This window comes from Babesia microti, chromosome III (genome assembly GCF_000691945.2).
Source record: "Babesia microti strain RI chromosome III, complete genome".
Lineage (NCBI taxonomy): Eukaryota > Apicomplexa > Aconoidasida > Piroplasmida > Babesiidae > Babesia > Babesia microti.
Window position 1 is genome coordinate 1,247,173 of NC_027207.2, and position 16,430 is coordinate 1,263,602.

At 34.1% G+C, this 16,430-nt stretch overlaps 10 protein-coding genes across 10 annotated transcripts; 6 read left to right on the plus strand and 4 right to left on the minus strand.

The window, feature by feature from the left end:
- Positions 1-205: 205 nt before the first annotated feature.
- BMR1_03g03525 (hypothetical protein) lies at positions 206-1,534 on the minus strand (the record flags this gene model as incomplete). The annotated part of the gene is made up of 1 exon (XM_012793862.2): positions 206-1,534. One exon carries the CDS (start codon positions 1,532-1,534, stop codon positions 206-208), a length of 1,329 nt encoding a protein of 442 aa, XP_012649316.2.
- Positions 2,354-3,106, plus strand: BMR1_03g03530 (ubiquitin-conjugating enzyme (huntingtin interacting protein 2); the record flags this gene model as incomplete). The annotated part of the gene is made up of 8 exons (XM_021482170.1): positions 2,354-2,401; positions 2,422-2,517; positions 2,539-2,616; positions 2,638-2,788; positions 2,811-2,880; positions 2,901-2,952; positions 2,974-3,018; positions 3,041-3,106. 8 exons carry the CDS (start codon positions 2,354-2,356, stop codon positions 3,104-3,106), a joined length of 606 nt encoding a protein of 201 aa, XP_021338719.1.
- Positions 3,236-3,763, plus strand: BMR1_03g03535 (mitochondrial import inner membrane translocase subunit TIM23, putative (TIM23); the record flags this gene model as incomplete). Its single annotated transcript, XM_021482171.1, has 2 exons — positions 3,236-3,401; positions 3,423-3,763. 2 exons carry the CDS (start codon positions 3,236-3,238, stop codon positions 3,761-3,763), a joined length of 507 nt encoding a protein of 168 aa, XP_021338720.1.
- A 74-nt stretch (positions 3,764-3,837) lies between these two features.
- BMR1_03g03540 (hypothetical protein) lies at positions 3,838-4,982 on the minus strand (the record flags this gene model as incomplete). Its single annotated transcript, XM_012793865.1, has 4 exons — positions 3,838-3,918; positions 3,939-4,232; positions 4,253-4,851; positions 4,874-4,982. The coding sequence occupies 4 exons, from the start codon at positions 4,980-4,982 to the stop codon at positions 3,838-3,840; spliced, it is 1,083 nt and encodes a 360-aa protein (XP_012649319.1).
- BMR1_03g03545 (glutaredoxin-like protein / Cg6 protein) lies at positions 5,113-5,582 on the plus strand (the record flags this gene model as incomplete). The annotated part of the gene is made up of 3 exons (XM_021482172.1): positions 5,113-5,184; positions 5,243-5,371; positions 5,394-5,582. 3 exons carry the CDS (start codon positions 5,113-5,115, stop codon positions 5,580-5,582), a joined length of 390 nt encoding a protein of 129 aa, XP_021338721.1.
- Positions 5,899-6,977, plus strand: BMR1_03g03550 (hypothetical protein; the record flags this gene model as incomplete). The annotated part of the gene is made up of 3 exons (XM_021482173.1): positions 5,899-6,720; positions 6,741-6,836; positions 6,858-6,977. 3 exons carry the CDS (start codon positions 5,899-5,901, stop codon positions 6,975-6,977), a joined length of 1,038 nt encoding a protein of 345 aa, XP_021338722.1.
- BMR1_03g03551 (hypothetical protein) lies at positions 7,022-10,082 on the minus strand (the record flags this gene model as incomplete). The annotated part of the gene is made up of 6 exons (XM_021482174.1): positions 7,022-7,099; positions 7,121-7,213; positions 7,234-7,365; positions 7,387-7,841; positions 7,863-8,001; positions 8,022-10,082. 6 exons carry the CDS (start codon positions 10,080-10,082, stop codon positions 7,022-7,024), a joined length of 2,958 nt encoding a protein of 985 aa, XP_021338723.1.
- BMR1_03g03565 (hypothetical protein) lies at positions 10,402-10,950 on the plus strand (the record flags this gene model as incomplete). The annotated part of the gene is made up of 1 exon (XM_012793870.1): positions 10,402-10,950. The coding sequence occupies one exon, from the start codon at positions 10,402-10,404 to the stop codon at positions 10,948-10,950; it is 549 nt and encodes a 182-aa protein (XP_012649324.1).
- BMR1_03g03570 (UTP3, SAS10, U3 small nucleolar RNA-associated protein 3) lies at positions 11,398-13,174 on the minus strand (the record flags this gene model as incomplete). Its single annotated transcript, XM_012793871.1, has 2 exons — positions 11,398-12,522; positions 12,545-13,174. The coding sequence occupies 2 exons, from the start codon at positions 13,172-13,174 to the stop codon at positions 11,398-11,400; spliced, it is 1,755 nt and encodes a 584-aa protein (XP_012649325.1).
- Positions 13,175-13,749: 575 nt separating this feature from the next.
- On the plus strand, positions 13,750-16,254 carry BMR1_03g03575 (hypothetical protein; the record flags this gene model as incomplete). The annotated part of the gene is made up of 1 exon (XM_012793872.1): positions 13,750-16,254. The coding sequence occupies one exon, from the start codon at positions 13,750-13,752 to the stop codon at positions 16,252-16,254; it is 2,505 nt and encodes an 834-aa protein (XP_012649326.1).
- Between the last annotated feature and the right edge of the window lie 176 nt (positions 16,255-16,430).

Here is a 16,430-nt window from a genome sequence, read left to right on the forward strand (position 1 = left end):
TTGAGGTATCAATTGCTAAATTGTTATTTAGATAAGTCCAAGCACCTAACACTAGTAATTTATAACCTTATGCTTGTTAATCACGGTAAATAGTAAACGGCTGAAATTTATGACTATGAAAATTTGTAGTTTTGGGTATCCTGCGTAAATTTCTATTTTAACTATATACTAAAAATTAATTTTACATGACATCAAATTGGATTGTTTAAACGATAAGATTTGTACTTTCAACCAATTCTCTTCTCTTGAAGTAAAACAAGGCGTATGCTACACCAAATACAAACACGGCAACGCCAATAACTATTCCAACGATCATAAAGCCCGTTTTCCAGCCATTTTGGTGTGCCACTTTAGTATAAGATTTATTGATATCAATCTTATCATCAAGATCTGTGTCTTCGTATGGTTCATTTTTAAGAATTTCCTTAATAATATCATCAAATTTGTTGCGGATTATGAGGATATTGGAAAATTTTTCCATGATTACATGTATGTAGCTTGCAACATCGGAATGTTCAAAATCTAATAAGGTATCATTAAACAGAGTGACGGAGTTATTAAATTCACTTTTCATATCCAAATAGTGGTTCTTGTCAATAATTGGTGAATCTCCAATATTCAATAATGCATAATCATTCAAAATTTGAGCCCGACTAAAATTTTTAAACATTTCTGCCAACTTTGTGGATAAGACGTTATATACATAAACAATATATTCTTTAGATTCATTGGCTTCAGTTATCAGTCGCTCGTTTTGGGGTTCATTGTTTAAATTATTATCATTGATCATTTTGGTGATATTAATAGAAATGTTCTTGATATTAGAAATGGTATTATAGTAGAAGTCGACTCTCCTTCCCCAAGTGAAGATGTATGATCCGTTGGTCTTGATTTTATTAACCAAATCATTATATAAGAGGGTTAAATCGCTATCATTGTCAACTACATTGATAGTTTTCTTATATTCTTCGAATTCTTTGGTGGATTTTTCTATATTCATGGCAATAGAATCATAAACGATGAATAGATCATCATGTTCGAGTTCGGCAAATTTATTCATCAAATTTTGTTGATTTAACCTTTGTTCAGTAATTTCTGATTCAATTTTTTTGTATTCTTCATCAGTTTTATCTTTATCAAATTTCTCGGCTAATGATTTAATAGAATTCATAGACTCATCCAATTTATGCTTCAAGTTTTGAAATTTATCAGTTAATTCATGGGAAATGTCCAAATAATTGTATTTGAATTTATGAGTGAATTTGGTTTCCAATTCATTGACAAAATCGGATTTAATGCCTGACTTTCTAATGGAATCTATGAAGGCGCTCAACTTATTCTTCAATAAGTCCGAAGCATCCAATTTGATTGAAATCATATCTGCAAATTCCGAATTAATTTGGGCTAAACTATCCAATTCCTTGTATTCATGTTTTAAATATGAATTGGAGTTTACCACACTATCAGCAGATGCGGACATTACATTTAAGCACAATATACCTGTGAAAATGATTAATATATCAAACTTTGTCATGGTTAAAGTCTAAATCAGTTTATTTTTTTTTACTGTTATAACGTTTTATTAATAAATCTTGGGTCAATCTGCATCGAATGTTCGTAAAGTCCATGGTCGTACATTTAAGTACTCTATGACCTTCTCACACGCTTGTATAATATACCAAAACCTAGGCATCATAGTTTTTCAAAATATTTCTAATATAATATTCAACGTTTTTGCTTTAAAAATTACTGTTACTATCACTTTTTTGTTGAAAAATTCCAGCCCCTTGTTCCAGCACCCAATATTACCCGCTGCTATCGCTCTATCATTTTTGTTTTATTCTTGTTGTCCATTTACTGTAAATTATCCCACAGCTACTTTGACTTTTTAAGGAACCTTTCTGTAGTCCATCGTGCCTTTAGTATCACAGTATATCTCACACAACTATTACGTAGGTGAATAGTATATTTTAATGTACCAAAGTAGTTGATATACAATCCATCATATAAAGTTAGATTATTAATATGTAATAGTAATAATCTAATTTATAATTATTACCCACATTGCCAAATATGAATATCAATTATCTTAACAATACACAATGCATCCGATGTATTCCTATACTATATTACTAATAAGTGTTATGATTTAGCATATAGTGAGTTTGAAAATTATTAGTGTAAAGGTGTTGCTTGTATAGTCATTATAAATGAGTGGAGTGCAAGTAGAATGTGCACAATAAGATATATCTGTTAGAATCGACATCATTCACTCATTGTATTAGGCAGAATTAATATATATTTTTAGTAATTGCCAATATTATAAGTGTAAATATTTATAAAACTCGGTAATATGAGTTCAGCTTGTGGCTCGACCCGCGAACACATCCGTTTACAGAGAGTATGTCACACTAGAATTAGGAATTACAGGATATAAAGAAGGCAATAATTGACAATGTGTCGGCGTATGTCGTAGATGGCGATATTTACCACTGGATAGGATATATTAAGGGACCAGTAAGGACGCTCTCTATGTAGATCGGTACGGTGTATGAGGAAGGACATTTTAATTTGGACATTCATATACCTGAAGATTATCCATATAACCCGCCGAAGGTAAACACTTGTTTAATATAGATAAAATTTCTGACCAAAATTTGGCACCCTAACATTTCAAGCGAAACCGGGGCCATATGTTTAGACATTCTAAAAAATGAATGGAGCCCCGCACTCACCATTAGAACCGTATTGATATCAATTCAAGCTCTGCTTTCCGCACCTGAACCTGGTAAGCTATTTGTATTATGTAGATGACCCACAAGATGCTGAAGTTGCCAAGATGTACTTGAGGGATATAAAGGAATTTGAAAACACAGCAAGGTGGGATTATGATCAGTCAGGTTATGGGTCAAGACTTTTGCAAGAAAAAACGACGAACAACATGATGATAAGGTGGGGAAGTATTTGAAACAGATAAACAAAATTGTAGAAATAGGGTTTACCCGAGAACAGGCAGAGGTAACACAACATCCAACCGTAGAAAGCATTATCGGTTAACAATTGGGACGAGACTATTGCACTCAACTATCTTCTGGAGTCCACATGACACTCTTAATTGTAGTATATCATCATACTACTAATTTTATATGTACACAGAATACATGCCCCATCGTAGTATAAATAACGCATTTTATGCGCTCATGTTTTTTATATATAGTAAATAATTGTGCGTGGGATGGATGATTACTTATCTACTGGTCATGTCAATAACGATTTGTCAATATTTAAAAATCGAAAAAATGTCCGTCCTTTACAAATTGATCGCAATCTCTACCTAAAAGGTTATGGAAGGCATTGGGGCGAAAAACTAACCTATTCGGTGGGTCTAGCTTATGGTTCAGGTATCAATTTATTATATTTAGGCTTGCTTCTTGGCGGTTCATATGGGTTTTTTAAAGGCGTAATCAAAGGAGGGGCTACTAGGAGGTTATATATCAACTCAATACTCAACTTTTGCACTACTTTTGGGCCAAAATTGGGGAATTCTGCTGCTTGCATAACATTTTTGTATTGCGGATTTAACCATATTGTTAAGTTTGCAAGGAATGATGTGGATGATGCCCTAAATCCAATTCTAGCTGGCGGATTATCCGGCGCTATGTACAAGGTGGCTAAGCCTTGGAAGACATGTCTCAAATTTACAGTTTTAAATGCAGCTTCCTTTTCTGCAATAGATTATGCACTAAAAGAGTGGGTATTCTAACCAATTTACATTCTTTTGTTAATTTTTATGTCAAAAACTAATTTTAATTCAATTCTTACATCTTTGTGTTAAAATTACTGAGAATTGTATGTATTGAAGAACGTTTCACACTCAATTTTTGCCACGTATTTATCGTAAAAAATTCTCATTGAATACTAAATAATAGGTGCTATACCTTAACAAATTGACCAGCATCAATCAAATTGTTTTCCAAACCCATAAAAAGATTGTTTATTTGATCATCTACCAGCAATTCCATGGTTACAAATTTAATAATCAACCACCACTCATTATTAGTAATAGTGAATATTTTGGAATAATTCTCTTCACCTAAAATTGCCTGCTTGATTTCATTCAAGGTGCGTAATTTATTGGACAATCGTAGGTGTTTAGCCTTGGTTTTTTTGAGAATCTCAATGAGTTCATTCTTAATGGAGGTCGTATTTGTTGATAATTCATTTAGAAATGTCTAAATTAGTACATACATACGTTGGATTGTTTATGGAGAATAATTTTATCTGCTAACAATTCACATGTGGGAAGCCATGATTCTAGAATCTGGAAGTGGTAAAAAATCCGTTCCTTTTCACCATGATAAATCGTGTCAATATTATTATTATCCTCATGCCATTGAATTTGTAAGTATTTAGCTGCATTTTTAAATATAGGTATAGTTGAGCTGAGTTTTAGCTGTGGTTGTGAGTGAATTTTGGATTGGGATAGGCTGTGCAATTGAAAAGATTTTGAAGGATGGATTGATATGTCATTTTGGGGCATATTTTTATGCGATATTTTAATTAGAGGAGATTTTTTTTTGAAATTTTGGACCAATATATTCAAAAGTTCAACAAGTTTAGATTTCTTCCCCCAATTATCGAGATACCTAACAGTAATCAGTCCGTTTTCATCCACATTAGGATGGTTTGGTAGTATCCTGAATTCTATATGGTTTATAATATAGACAATTGGTGGAACAAATGGGTAAGATTTGTATATTTTGATTAATATTGGTACCCTAAATACATCGTGTCTGTATACATATGAAATTATGCCTTTAACAACAAGTATATTAAGGTCACCATGTCTATCTGCATTAGCAATAATTTTTACTGATATTGATCGAAAAGTTATGTTGATCTAGCAATTCCGTTACGTGTTTACTGATGACATCTGGATAGTCGAAGGATTGGACACACAATTTGAATATTGTTGCCTGCATCCTAGCAATTATTTGAAATTTTTATATTTAATATAATTGAAAACAATTAGGACTTAACTTATCATACAAATTTATGTCTAATGTGTGGGTGAGGTAACGATAGATCATCACATGTTAACCCCGTTTTATCATGGCATATCTTCTCTCCACTTGTTATTGCAATTGCAATTATCTACTCATGTCCAGCCTAAAAAATAATTCTGTGAGCATATACATAATCAAATATAAATCTACAATAAATAATTGTATTACTAATATAGTATTACACAAACGAGCACATCAGAATAATCAATGAGACAGTTAGTTACCACAAAATTGTACTTTTTATGAAGGGAAATGCAAGGGAACCCAAGTGCAAATACAGTAAACGGGCATTGGATTTGTTAAAGGTATAAAAACGGTGACATTTAGAGCGCCAAAGGACAGGTAATCAAGACAGTAAATGTGTTGGAGAGTGAAGGGGTTAGGAATGGTGTGAAAATTATATCTGGTTATCCCACATTCCCCCAGTTATTTGTAAATGGCAAATTTATCGGTGGTGTGGATACCATGGAACAAATGTATCACGAAGGAAAGTTACAGGGGTTAATTCAAATGTGAGATTATATTCTTAATTTTTACATTAGTAGTGTCTGATAATTTAAATTATTATTTAATTTTAAATAAAACTTTTATCCAATATTATACACTCGTAAGAACAACATCATATGCTGTGCCGCGATGGGGTTGTGTGTGGTATGTTATTCATTTTACAACTTGTGTGTAGACATATAAGCCACAAGTAATTGTTACAGAAGGTTTGTAACACATTGATTAAATTAAAAACAGTCTGGTACATTCCTTACACACAACTGAAACCACGCATCCAGTGTGATATCGTTATTCAGTTTATGCTGTATATATACATTGTCAAATAATGAAGCCTTGTATATATTTATTAGGGTTGGCTATCCATTTTTCCACAGTCAACACTATAGAAAATATATCTCTGTTACGCTTCAAAGATTCTCTCGTTTCCGATGACAACTACGGTACAACCCCCTCTTTAATGCTTTGGAGCAAACACAACCGCACTACTAGGAAAGATACTAATAGTGCTACTAAGGTTCATAAACCTTTGAAGGTCATAAAATCTACTAAAGTAACCATGCCTACTAATAGTAAACATGGGCGATCTGTTCATAAACGTTCCCTAAAGAAGAGATCTAATCACAGGTTCACTCAAATAAAAAGCCAAGACTTACCACCAAATATCGTGAAATCGGTAGATGATAAATCAGAAAATGAAGATTCTGCCATGGAAAAAATTGGTGATAAATCTGATGATGTGAAAAGCGAATCTGCCGGAAGTGAATACAACAATGAAAACAAGGAATCTTCGGTAGACGACAAATCAGCCCAAACTGATGAAAATAGTTTGGAAAAGTCGCAGGAAAATAAAGAAGAAAATGATATTAAAGATAATTCAGCCCATGAAAATTATGAGGAAGAGGAAGAGGAAGAGGAAGAGGAAGAGGAGGGGGATAAAAAACATCATGACAAAAACAATACGTCACAAGACGAATCTGAAAAAGGTGTAGATGATGAGGAGTATAACAAACACCATGACAAAAACAATAAGTCACGAGAAGAAGCTGGAAAAAGTGTAGATGATAAAAAATCGCATAATGAAGATGCTAAAGCCAAAGATGACACCAACAATCCCATTGTCAGTCCCGCAAATGGAGACAAAGTACAGGTGTAACTGATCTAATATAGGCATATGTACCATCAGATACTTTACCAGCAGATCAGATTTTACCGTGTAGCGCCCTTGACAATGATTTAGGTTTAGATTCAACAGATTCCAGTGAGGTAATAACCCATTTTATGCAGGATTCCAAACCCAATAATGACAGCAGTAATAGTAATAGTAAGGACGAAAAAACTGAAAGCGAGATTGAAGACGGAAATGAGGAGGAGAAAGAAGGAGGGGAAGACGATGATAGTTGGTAAGCGATTGAGATTATTACAATTAGCAAGGTTAAATTAATTGTTAATTATTCGAACTTAGACCTACAAATGGTCACTGCCTCGGGTAATTTCTCTTCAATTCTACCCAGCAATTCTAATAGTTTCTTCATAAAACAAATACTTACTTCATGTTTGAACTTGAGCTCCTCGTATTGGACTTGTAAGTTATGGTCTGCTGTCTTAGGGGTCTTTAACTGCTCCAAGTCATACTTTACTTTCTACATCACTCTGCTATTACCCTTAGAGAATCATCTGCCTGAAAGTAAGCCTTTGCTAGAACTGCCATTTGGCGATTCAGCTTTGATATTGTGGAGTAGAGGTGTGCGATTTCTCTGGTTGCATTCTGCTGTTCTGTGGCAGCGTTATTGAGCTAACTTAGTTGATTGGTTACCCTATCCAGCAGTACGTTTGGAGTGCAGGTTTCATTGGTGAACGATACTATATGCGGTTGCGAATATGATACTTTGTTCTGCTGCGCCAATTCCAGCAGAACATTCATTGCTTTTTCATGTACAAATGTCTTATATACATATATACATATCATTAATTTGCACAACTGATAGTTATTCCATACATATGTGTAATTCTCACAAGAATTCAGTTGATCGTTTGGAAACTTATTTTGAAATTTTATATTTCCCAGGGAATCCATTACCGTGACATATTGTGACGATTCAACAAGATTGGTTATTGAATTTGGGTAATCTGAGATAGAATTGCCCAAATCAATCCCCAGCTCATAAAAACGATCGACCTGGAATATATCGCAAACGAGCCCCAAAATCATAGATGAAATGCCCACTAAAACCATATAATCACTGTGGAACTCCTTTAAAGACATGATTGCTACATAAACTCATGTCTTACCAATAACAGATTTCCAATTAACAAAGTGCAATAGATTTGTATTCTGTGTCTTGTAATACTTTATCAGGAGTAACAATTGCAGATACATATATAGAATTGATTTAATCGTTTTACAATATTTGGAATTTTGAAAATCGCACTAAATAAATTGTGACTTACAATTTCCACAATGGACTGTAGTAACGTGCCTAACGATTGCAAAATATTGCCATATACCCCGTATATACATTGCAATTTGGTCAAATCAAACTGCGGAACCAATGCGATTGATAACAAATTAGACACTACTGGCACTTGTTGTTCAATGCATTTATCATCGTTGATATTACATAATATATCTTGTAACCAATTTTGCACAGAATGAACATTGCTTCCAGAAGTAATAATATCCCAGTATTTATTAACCAAAATCTCATCATACATCAATTTCTCCAATAAAACCTGGCACTTTTCGTTCTGAAAATTATTTCCAATGGATAACATGTAGATAAGGTTAAACAAGGTAAGATCGCCTAGTTTGTATTTATCATAAATAATCTTAGATTTAGAATCTAGAATAGATACTGGTAATTCTACATCCTTCAGTAGTATGCAAGAAGTTGTTATGCTACTAATGTTCAAATTTTTCAGCCACAAGAACTTACACAACTCAGAATAAAATTCTTGTATCTCAGTGCAAGAAGTTATAACATCAGAATTTGGTTTAAACTTGTTCAAAATATACAACAACTCGATACATATTCTTTGCAGCGATAAATTTGAATTATTTGGCAATATTTTATTCAAGCACTTGCAAATGAGCGATAGATGCGTAGTGGCAATGTCCCTTAATTGGATTGCCTTATTTATTGAATCATAACTAAAGATTGTTAGATAATCAATGGTAAATTTGCACAGTTTATCCAGTAAATAGGCATCAGATTTGTCACATAGCTTCAGTAAGAGTAGCAATGAATGCCTAGCGATCAAAGATATTTTAAGTGAATTTTCAATTTCAGTACTAAATTTGGTAAGGGTAACAATGTTTATGGGCTCAATTTTTGATATGACTGATGTAAAATAAGCGCCATTTTCCTGCTCAATAATCTGTAATAATTGGCTGCTGACATTTTGCTTCTGAAGTATTTGCACTATTTCTGGGTTTTGTGAGAATAATAGCAATAGGGCCACCACTTCACTGGTTAAAAAGGGTATGCCAAGTTGAAGCAGCGGTAAAAGTGTTGTTGAACCGTAGTCTAGTGCCATAAATTGGAGATCAATCGAATTCTTGTGGGATTTTGCTTTGTTGTTAATAGAATTTAGTTTATCGGAACTGCCAATAACAGCTGCAAGTCTGTCGTAATGATAATAATCATCCGCGTGAGTCGGGTATACCAGTGGCATGTTTCGAGTATATATATACCAATTGATATCACAATAGCAGTACATTGTCTGAAGCAGTATTATTGATTGGTATTTTATATGATTAAGCTCACTGAACAAATTTATCGATTCATCGTTATATATAATTACCGGGGGGTGCCTAGATTGATCCAAAAAGTGGTACAGTATTTTTCCATCGCATGTAACTATTTTTAACAAATCCAACGATTTCATGTGATCCTCTAGCAAGTGTACGTGGTCTTCCTCGTCGGTAGGTAATTCGTTTGCTTTAGTATATATAGGTAGACTAGATTCATTTAGCTTTGTTATTGTTGAGTGAAGCTTTATGATGTCATTAAGCAGTTCAAAATTTGATATTAAAATGTCAATTAGTGACCGGACGAATTTCTCCTTATTTAGTGACTTGTCCAGGGCACTAGATATGGATAAGTATGATAACACGGATTCCAAATGTAATAGATCTGTTAATATATTTATGCACTGGTTATCAACCAATTTAAGTTGTTCTGGATGAAATGATTTCCTAGCCGTACTGAGTTCTTTGAGAAACTCATCTACACATTCGGCACTATAGATTATTTCATCAAAGTCCAGAATGATTAGTAGGCACTGGCCAGATAAGGGACATTCATTAGCGGTATTGCGAAATATGCAACATGAATCACTGGATAATTGTCGAGTATCGAAGAATCCAGTCGGTGGCTGCAACTTTAATAACATCGGCAAATGCACGTGTTTTATTTCATATAAACTGTCATTTAATTCTAGACCTTGGTTAAGGATGGCAAAGGACTTCCTCACGCCAATATTGAAACGCTCAATGAGTGACATAGGCATATTTGAAACAGGTTTCCACTCATCAACGACTAGACGCTTATCAAAAATTACAACATTACATACTACACAACACTACAAATGTGACCTAATATTGGTAACATAAACGACAAATGCATTTGCTGGTCGATAAAGTTAGTTAAGCGTTTAAATTATAGCCAACTGTTTTAAGAGAATGACTGCACTCAGTGGCAGATGAATCATTATGTGCACTTGCACACTAAATTCTTATTCCTAAATATTTTCATTACTAAATACGCCAGTTTCATTCATCAATTGGCAAAATTTGTGCATATTCCTGTTATATATCAACAATTTCGCAATGGATTTTGTCTTTTACTTGCGCCTTTTTGTTTTTAGTTCTATTATTCCTGGATTCTACCAGTTATCCCTTAGGTCACAAATGTCAGCAATCTCCTTGCATAAAACGGATGTCAAGCAATCCAAACCAAATTTATCAGATGAAGATACCGGCGTTCCAATTTCACAAAATCAACTTATGAGTGGAGTGGATCCAGTTAATGATGAAAACCCGCTTATTGTAAATGCCCCTGGAAATGTGGATGATGAATCAGGTGTCAACAACGAGGAAGTAGAAGCTTCTGATGATGTTGGTACATATTCAACAAATGTAAATCCTAATGGTGCTTATGTTGGTGACAATGAAGGGGAATTAACTAATGATTCTGAAAATACACAACTTAACACGGATACAGAAACCAATTCTAACCAAGAAGGGATGGATGGGCTCGTGTCTAAAGTTGATGACTATGATAGCAGCGATCAAAACTTCTTAGATATGATGGATGACTATGATAGTGGCGATCAAAACTTCTTAGATATGATGGATGACGATGACATGTTTGAATGAAATTTAAATTGAGGATCCGGATCAACTTGATGAGGGAAATATGATTAGGGATGAAGATTTTGGTTAAATTGTGTATAATACACAATTTTTATGTTTTATTATATCGGATTGACTTAAATACATTGAAAATAAACATCATAAATTAATGTCTATTAGCGACTACTGCATTTCAATTGCACATATGTCATTTCATTGGCATATTATCGTATTTTTGCATACGATTTTTACTAAACTAAATTTGTGATATATGGAAATGATAGTGTTATTCATTTTGCGCGTAACTTTATTCCATTGTAGCTTCACTATGCGTTTTAGAGAATATCTTGGTAGCTTTGACAGGTGTTACACATAAAATGGTCACTGTTTTAAACTAATGTATCATATTTTGATAATTATAGAAATAAGTTGGCTTTTTGCAGGGTCAGCTCTGCTAAAAATGAAATGTTTTCAGCTAATGGAAACTGATTTTTTAACTTTGGCATTGATACCCGTAGTTTCGCCGGCATATTCACCCATTTGTACAGATGACTTCTTTCCAATCTTCTTGAGACTCTTCTCATACTTATTCCTATTGCTAACCCTAGAATTGCCCAGTCCCTTCTTCCTTTTCCTAGTGAGGCCCTTATTCTTAAGAATATCATGAGACACGCCTCTAGCGCCATCGACAGTCTCGTCCGTTATCATTGGAACAGTTTTCTTGATTTTAATCTTTTTTGTTTCCTTATATAACGCTTCCAAACTGTCATTGTTTTCAGTATGTTGTTTATGTTTGCTGTTAAATTGTTGAATGGTAGTTGGGCGTTGCTTCTGCGTCTTGACTTTGACCATTAAATCCGCTGAAAAATTTTTTTTTGCATCTATTTTACTTTGTTTAGCTATCTGATTCAATGTATTTAATCCGGCATTAATGGAACTGCAGTGAGTTTCCTTGACTTGTTTATTGGTTTTGAATTTCTCCCATGCCTTAGACGAAGTTACAGTGTCAGCCAATGAAGATAAATCTTGTAATCCATCCCTAGACTTTTTGCCCCCTTTCTTTTCCTTATTGGAGAAAACTCTCATCATTCTATCCTGTTCCAACTTCTCATTTTTCATAAATTCTCGCATCTCATTGTCCATATCACACGCAGAATCATCGCTAGCATCAACATTGTGGTATTTAAGTCTCGCTTCTTCTTTTGTCAACTTTTTATCCAATTTGGCAATTATGTTCGTGTGTTCATCAGTCATATATCTAGGAACAGCGTCTTTATCAATGTACTCATTTTCACTGTCACTATCACTGTCAGCGCCTGATTCTTCATCTGTCACTAACAATTCCGGTTTGGCACGGTCATTGACTGCTTCTGCTAGTTCTGCATTGTTTGCCAATTCCAATAACTTGGATATTTCATATCCAAGTCTTGATTCGATTGGCCTAGTTTTATCCAGAATTAATCTAATTTCCAGCAATCTTTCAATGACTGGATGACCCTTAACAGGCCTGCCATTCACTTTCATTAGCATGTAATAAGAGAAATATGTCATATAGATCAGTATCAATTCGTTGCGCAAATCTAAGTATTCCATGCCCTAAATTAAATGTCGAACGTACATTTTTAGTACAAAACTTGTTAAATTTGGCACTGTTAAGCAGTGGCAGAATATTCTCGTATGCAAGATTCACATTATTATGTAGATCATTGATTAATGCAATAAATTCAGGATGGCTTTTTTCGATCAATTTTACACGATCTTCACTGGATAATGTAATGGTAGATTTTATATCTTGATCAAGTGTAATTTCATCATTTTTAAATACATCTTTTAATACTTTTGATACATCCGCTACTTCTGCAGATATATTAAGCATATCTGCACTTTCATCTGTAACATTGCGATACAAATCATCATTTAATTTCTTAGCCTCTCTAACCTTTTCCTCAAATTCTTCATCTGAAGATGATTGATCTTGGTAATAATCTCTTATTTTCTTACCAAAATCCAAACCCTCATCATCCTCTTTTTCATCAGATTCTACATGTCCACTGTCCAACCCATCCTCCTCATCATCTATCTGTTCATAATCCTCATTGAGGTCTATTTCATCTCCACTATAGTCATTAACATCATTGAGTGGAATATAGTCACCATTTTTGTCATTTTTATGTCCACTGTCACTAGTATCATCCGGATCATCTGTCAGATGCGATATATTAATACGAGTGAACTTTCTTCCACCCATATTCGCCTATTATATGATAAATAATTACTTTTAATGTCTATATTTAAACAAATGGCTTAATGTATACATAAGAAGTGATTGTGGGACGACATTTTACTACATTAACAACATAGAGTTTGATAATACTATGTGGTTGCTATTGGGCCTCAGTATCTACCATATGGATATGTTTATCCTATTGTGATTTTTTCGAGGCCTTTGAAAATGAATTTTTATCTATATATATAATGCCAATTATGTCATTTACGCGTGCAAAACCCATTAATGACTGCTAATAGCACTATTTGAATATAGATACTTGTAATAACGATGCGAGCTATTAATTAGTCTCTCAATGGTAATTTTATATACTTAATCGCATTATCAAACCTACACAAATAATATACTTGTTGGTTCCTTCTATGCACCGTCATACAGCTACAATTCAATACATTATTAATAGACTCGTGACTATATCCCAGCATATGGCTGTCTAGTATAGGTAGGGGAAATCTTTATTTCGTGCCACTAGTTATATATCTTAACAGTTACGTAAATATTTAGTCAATTGGATATTATCATAGTGCATTTGGGTGATGATCGGAATAGGTAGTCCTGTATCCCCTAAATCACATGCCATCACCGACGCCCCTCCTGCCAGCAAATGTTATTGTATCGGTGAACGCATTGATGAAGGAGAGGCTGGCATTTGGAAGGAAATAACTGTGTTCACGAACGGTAAAAGTGGCGTTATAAAACTATTTTCCCAGAATGCAGATGAAGAATTATCCATTTACCACATTACTCTAGACCCATCTTTCGGTGACTTTGGACACCTAAAAAATTTGGCAACCAACAATCACAGCGCTCAAGATGTTTTTCATTGGGAAATCATTGAACAAACACAAAAGCAATCAGTTCTACGATATAAATACATGCGCTCCGGGAGATATATATTGAATGTCAAATTTGATGGATTGGATATTGCCGGTTCGCCATTCCTGATAGTTGTGACCCCTGGCATAGCAGATCCTAAAGCCTGCAAACTAATTAACGCGGATAAATCTCTAATAACTCCTAAAAACTCTTCTACAATATATAATAAAATTACACTCCAAATTAGGGACTCAAACAACATGATAATACCTCACGGATTCCATAACGTATCGGTTAAAGTACATAATGGAGTATATATTAAACATATAACTGATAATATGGATGGCACATACCTAATTGTTTATTCAATTACTTCAAATGATAATCCTATGCTTAGGGTTTTGTTGGATGGTAATGATGTATACGGTTCGCCAGTTACATTTAACATAATCAATTTGGAACAATACAATAACTCAATAAAGACGTTAACTTTTGACGAAATATCGCACTCAGTTGAAAAAATGATAGGTGAAGGTAAATTGGATGAGTGCGAACAAATTATCACTTCAAACAATTTAAATGAAGTACTTGATAAGATTATAGTGAAACTAAGGCAACAAATATACAATATTGGCTCCAAAAAGTACGACCTAATGACATTGAAGACCAGTATCATTGACAAGATGCACCAGAACTTATCCAATGACTACCAGGACATGTACAACTCTAAAACGGAATTGCTTATGAGCTTGGTTAAGTCCCTGGATAGTATTGAAATAAATGACATAACATCACTCAGTAATTTCATATTGACATATAAAAACATCAGCGATGAATTGAGTAAATTGCATCGTCATGACGTTGCCATGAGGATTAACGAGTTGATTAAATTTATCTGTGGCGAGATTAACCTCAATAGGATCAGTAGTGATTTGAACGCCAAAGAGTCTATAATAAAGACTCAAGAAGTTGTAATCAAAAACAAATTCGACCTCATGAAATCTAAGCTCGATGAAATAAAGAGTAGGCCATTTCCAGTAGATGACACACTGCTACATTACGATAAAGAAACTATTACAAACATAAATGCTCCGAAACTAACGAGGCTGTTACAGCGTAGAATCGCAGTTAGTGGCAAGCAAAGTGATCAAACCTGCGATAGCGCATCTAGGAAAATAGATGGTATAGTATCGAAATTTTGGGTTAAGAGTGGGGTTTATGATATCCATACCACAGTCTTTAACGTACTAAAATCATCACCACGATTAAATCGTGCTACATTTGAACTATTCAAATTTTATGCTCCTGTAAACTGGATCAACATGATCAATTTGGTAATTGACTTGAAAATTGATATAAATCTGCAACTCAATGTGCCCAGACTGAAGTGGCTTTTTAATAGATTCTCCAATGAATTGGTCAACAATGTAAATGGAAAAAACCAGGAAGTTAAAAGGGAGGGATTTGTTAGGGTAATTCCAGAATTTCTTTGGATCGCATTTTTACGCGAGTTAGCCTACATAAACTTGCTTTATGTGCTAGCAAGCAATAATCCAAAAATCTTGGAAAGTGATCATCCCTCACGACTAGTATCATTTCATCATTTTTGCAATTATCATTTTGTACCCTTATACCAAAATTTGTTTTATACCCAAGAATTTCAAAACAGGGCTTTGATCGTCGACGGAGAGGTACAAGTTAAGGAGGTAGATGCTAGGCTAATGGTTAGCGATCTATACAAATATCTAAACAAGCGTCTGCCAGGCGACGTTTCTCAGCGAATCGATTTGGACGCGTTGCAGCTTATATTCAACCATTATATAACCAACATAGCTGGCAAACATAGTGAAGATTCTAGCTCATATGGCAAATTATCAGAGAAGAATCGTAAGATGAATGAAATGTCCATGTCCAGCTCTGCTATGATTAGATTTGTATGTGATTTTGGGGTGGTACCTGATCACATGAGCGGCAATTATGTTAGGGAATTGATAGCAGATAGCAAACTTACATTTGACAACTTTGTAAAAACGGTTGTTAGCATACTTTCTTTATTAGTGAAGCATTATATTGTGAACCAGCAACAGGCGCTGGGGGATACTACGGGACCCCATTACACATCCTTGACCATCGAAGATGTGAAAAAGCAAGCTGATTACTTTATCAACTTACTGCATTTGAGTGACGTGGAGAGCGTTAAGTTTGTCCTCTACAAAATTAAATGATAAATTAAATCTTAGATCTCATACATTCTTGAAATTTGTCCTGAAATTTATTCTTTGTATGACCTAATTTGTACACTAGATTAGGGAGTAATAATCTACATATAACATATAACTCGAGTGATTGGTTATATGGCTATTATCGAAATTGAATTATTTTAACTCTACATTGATACTAC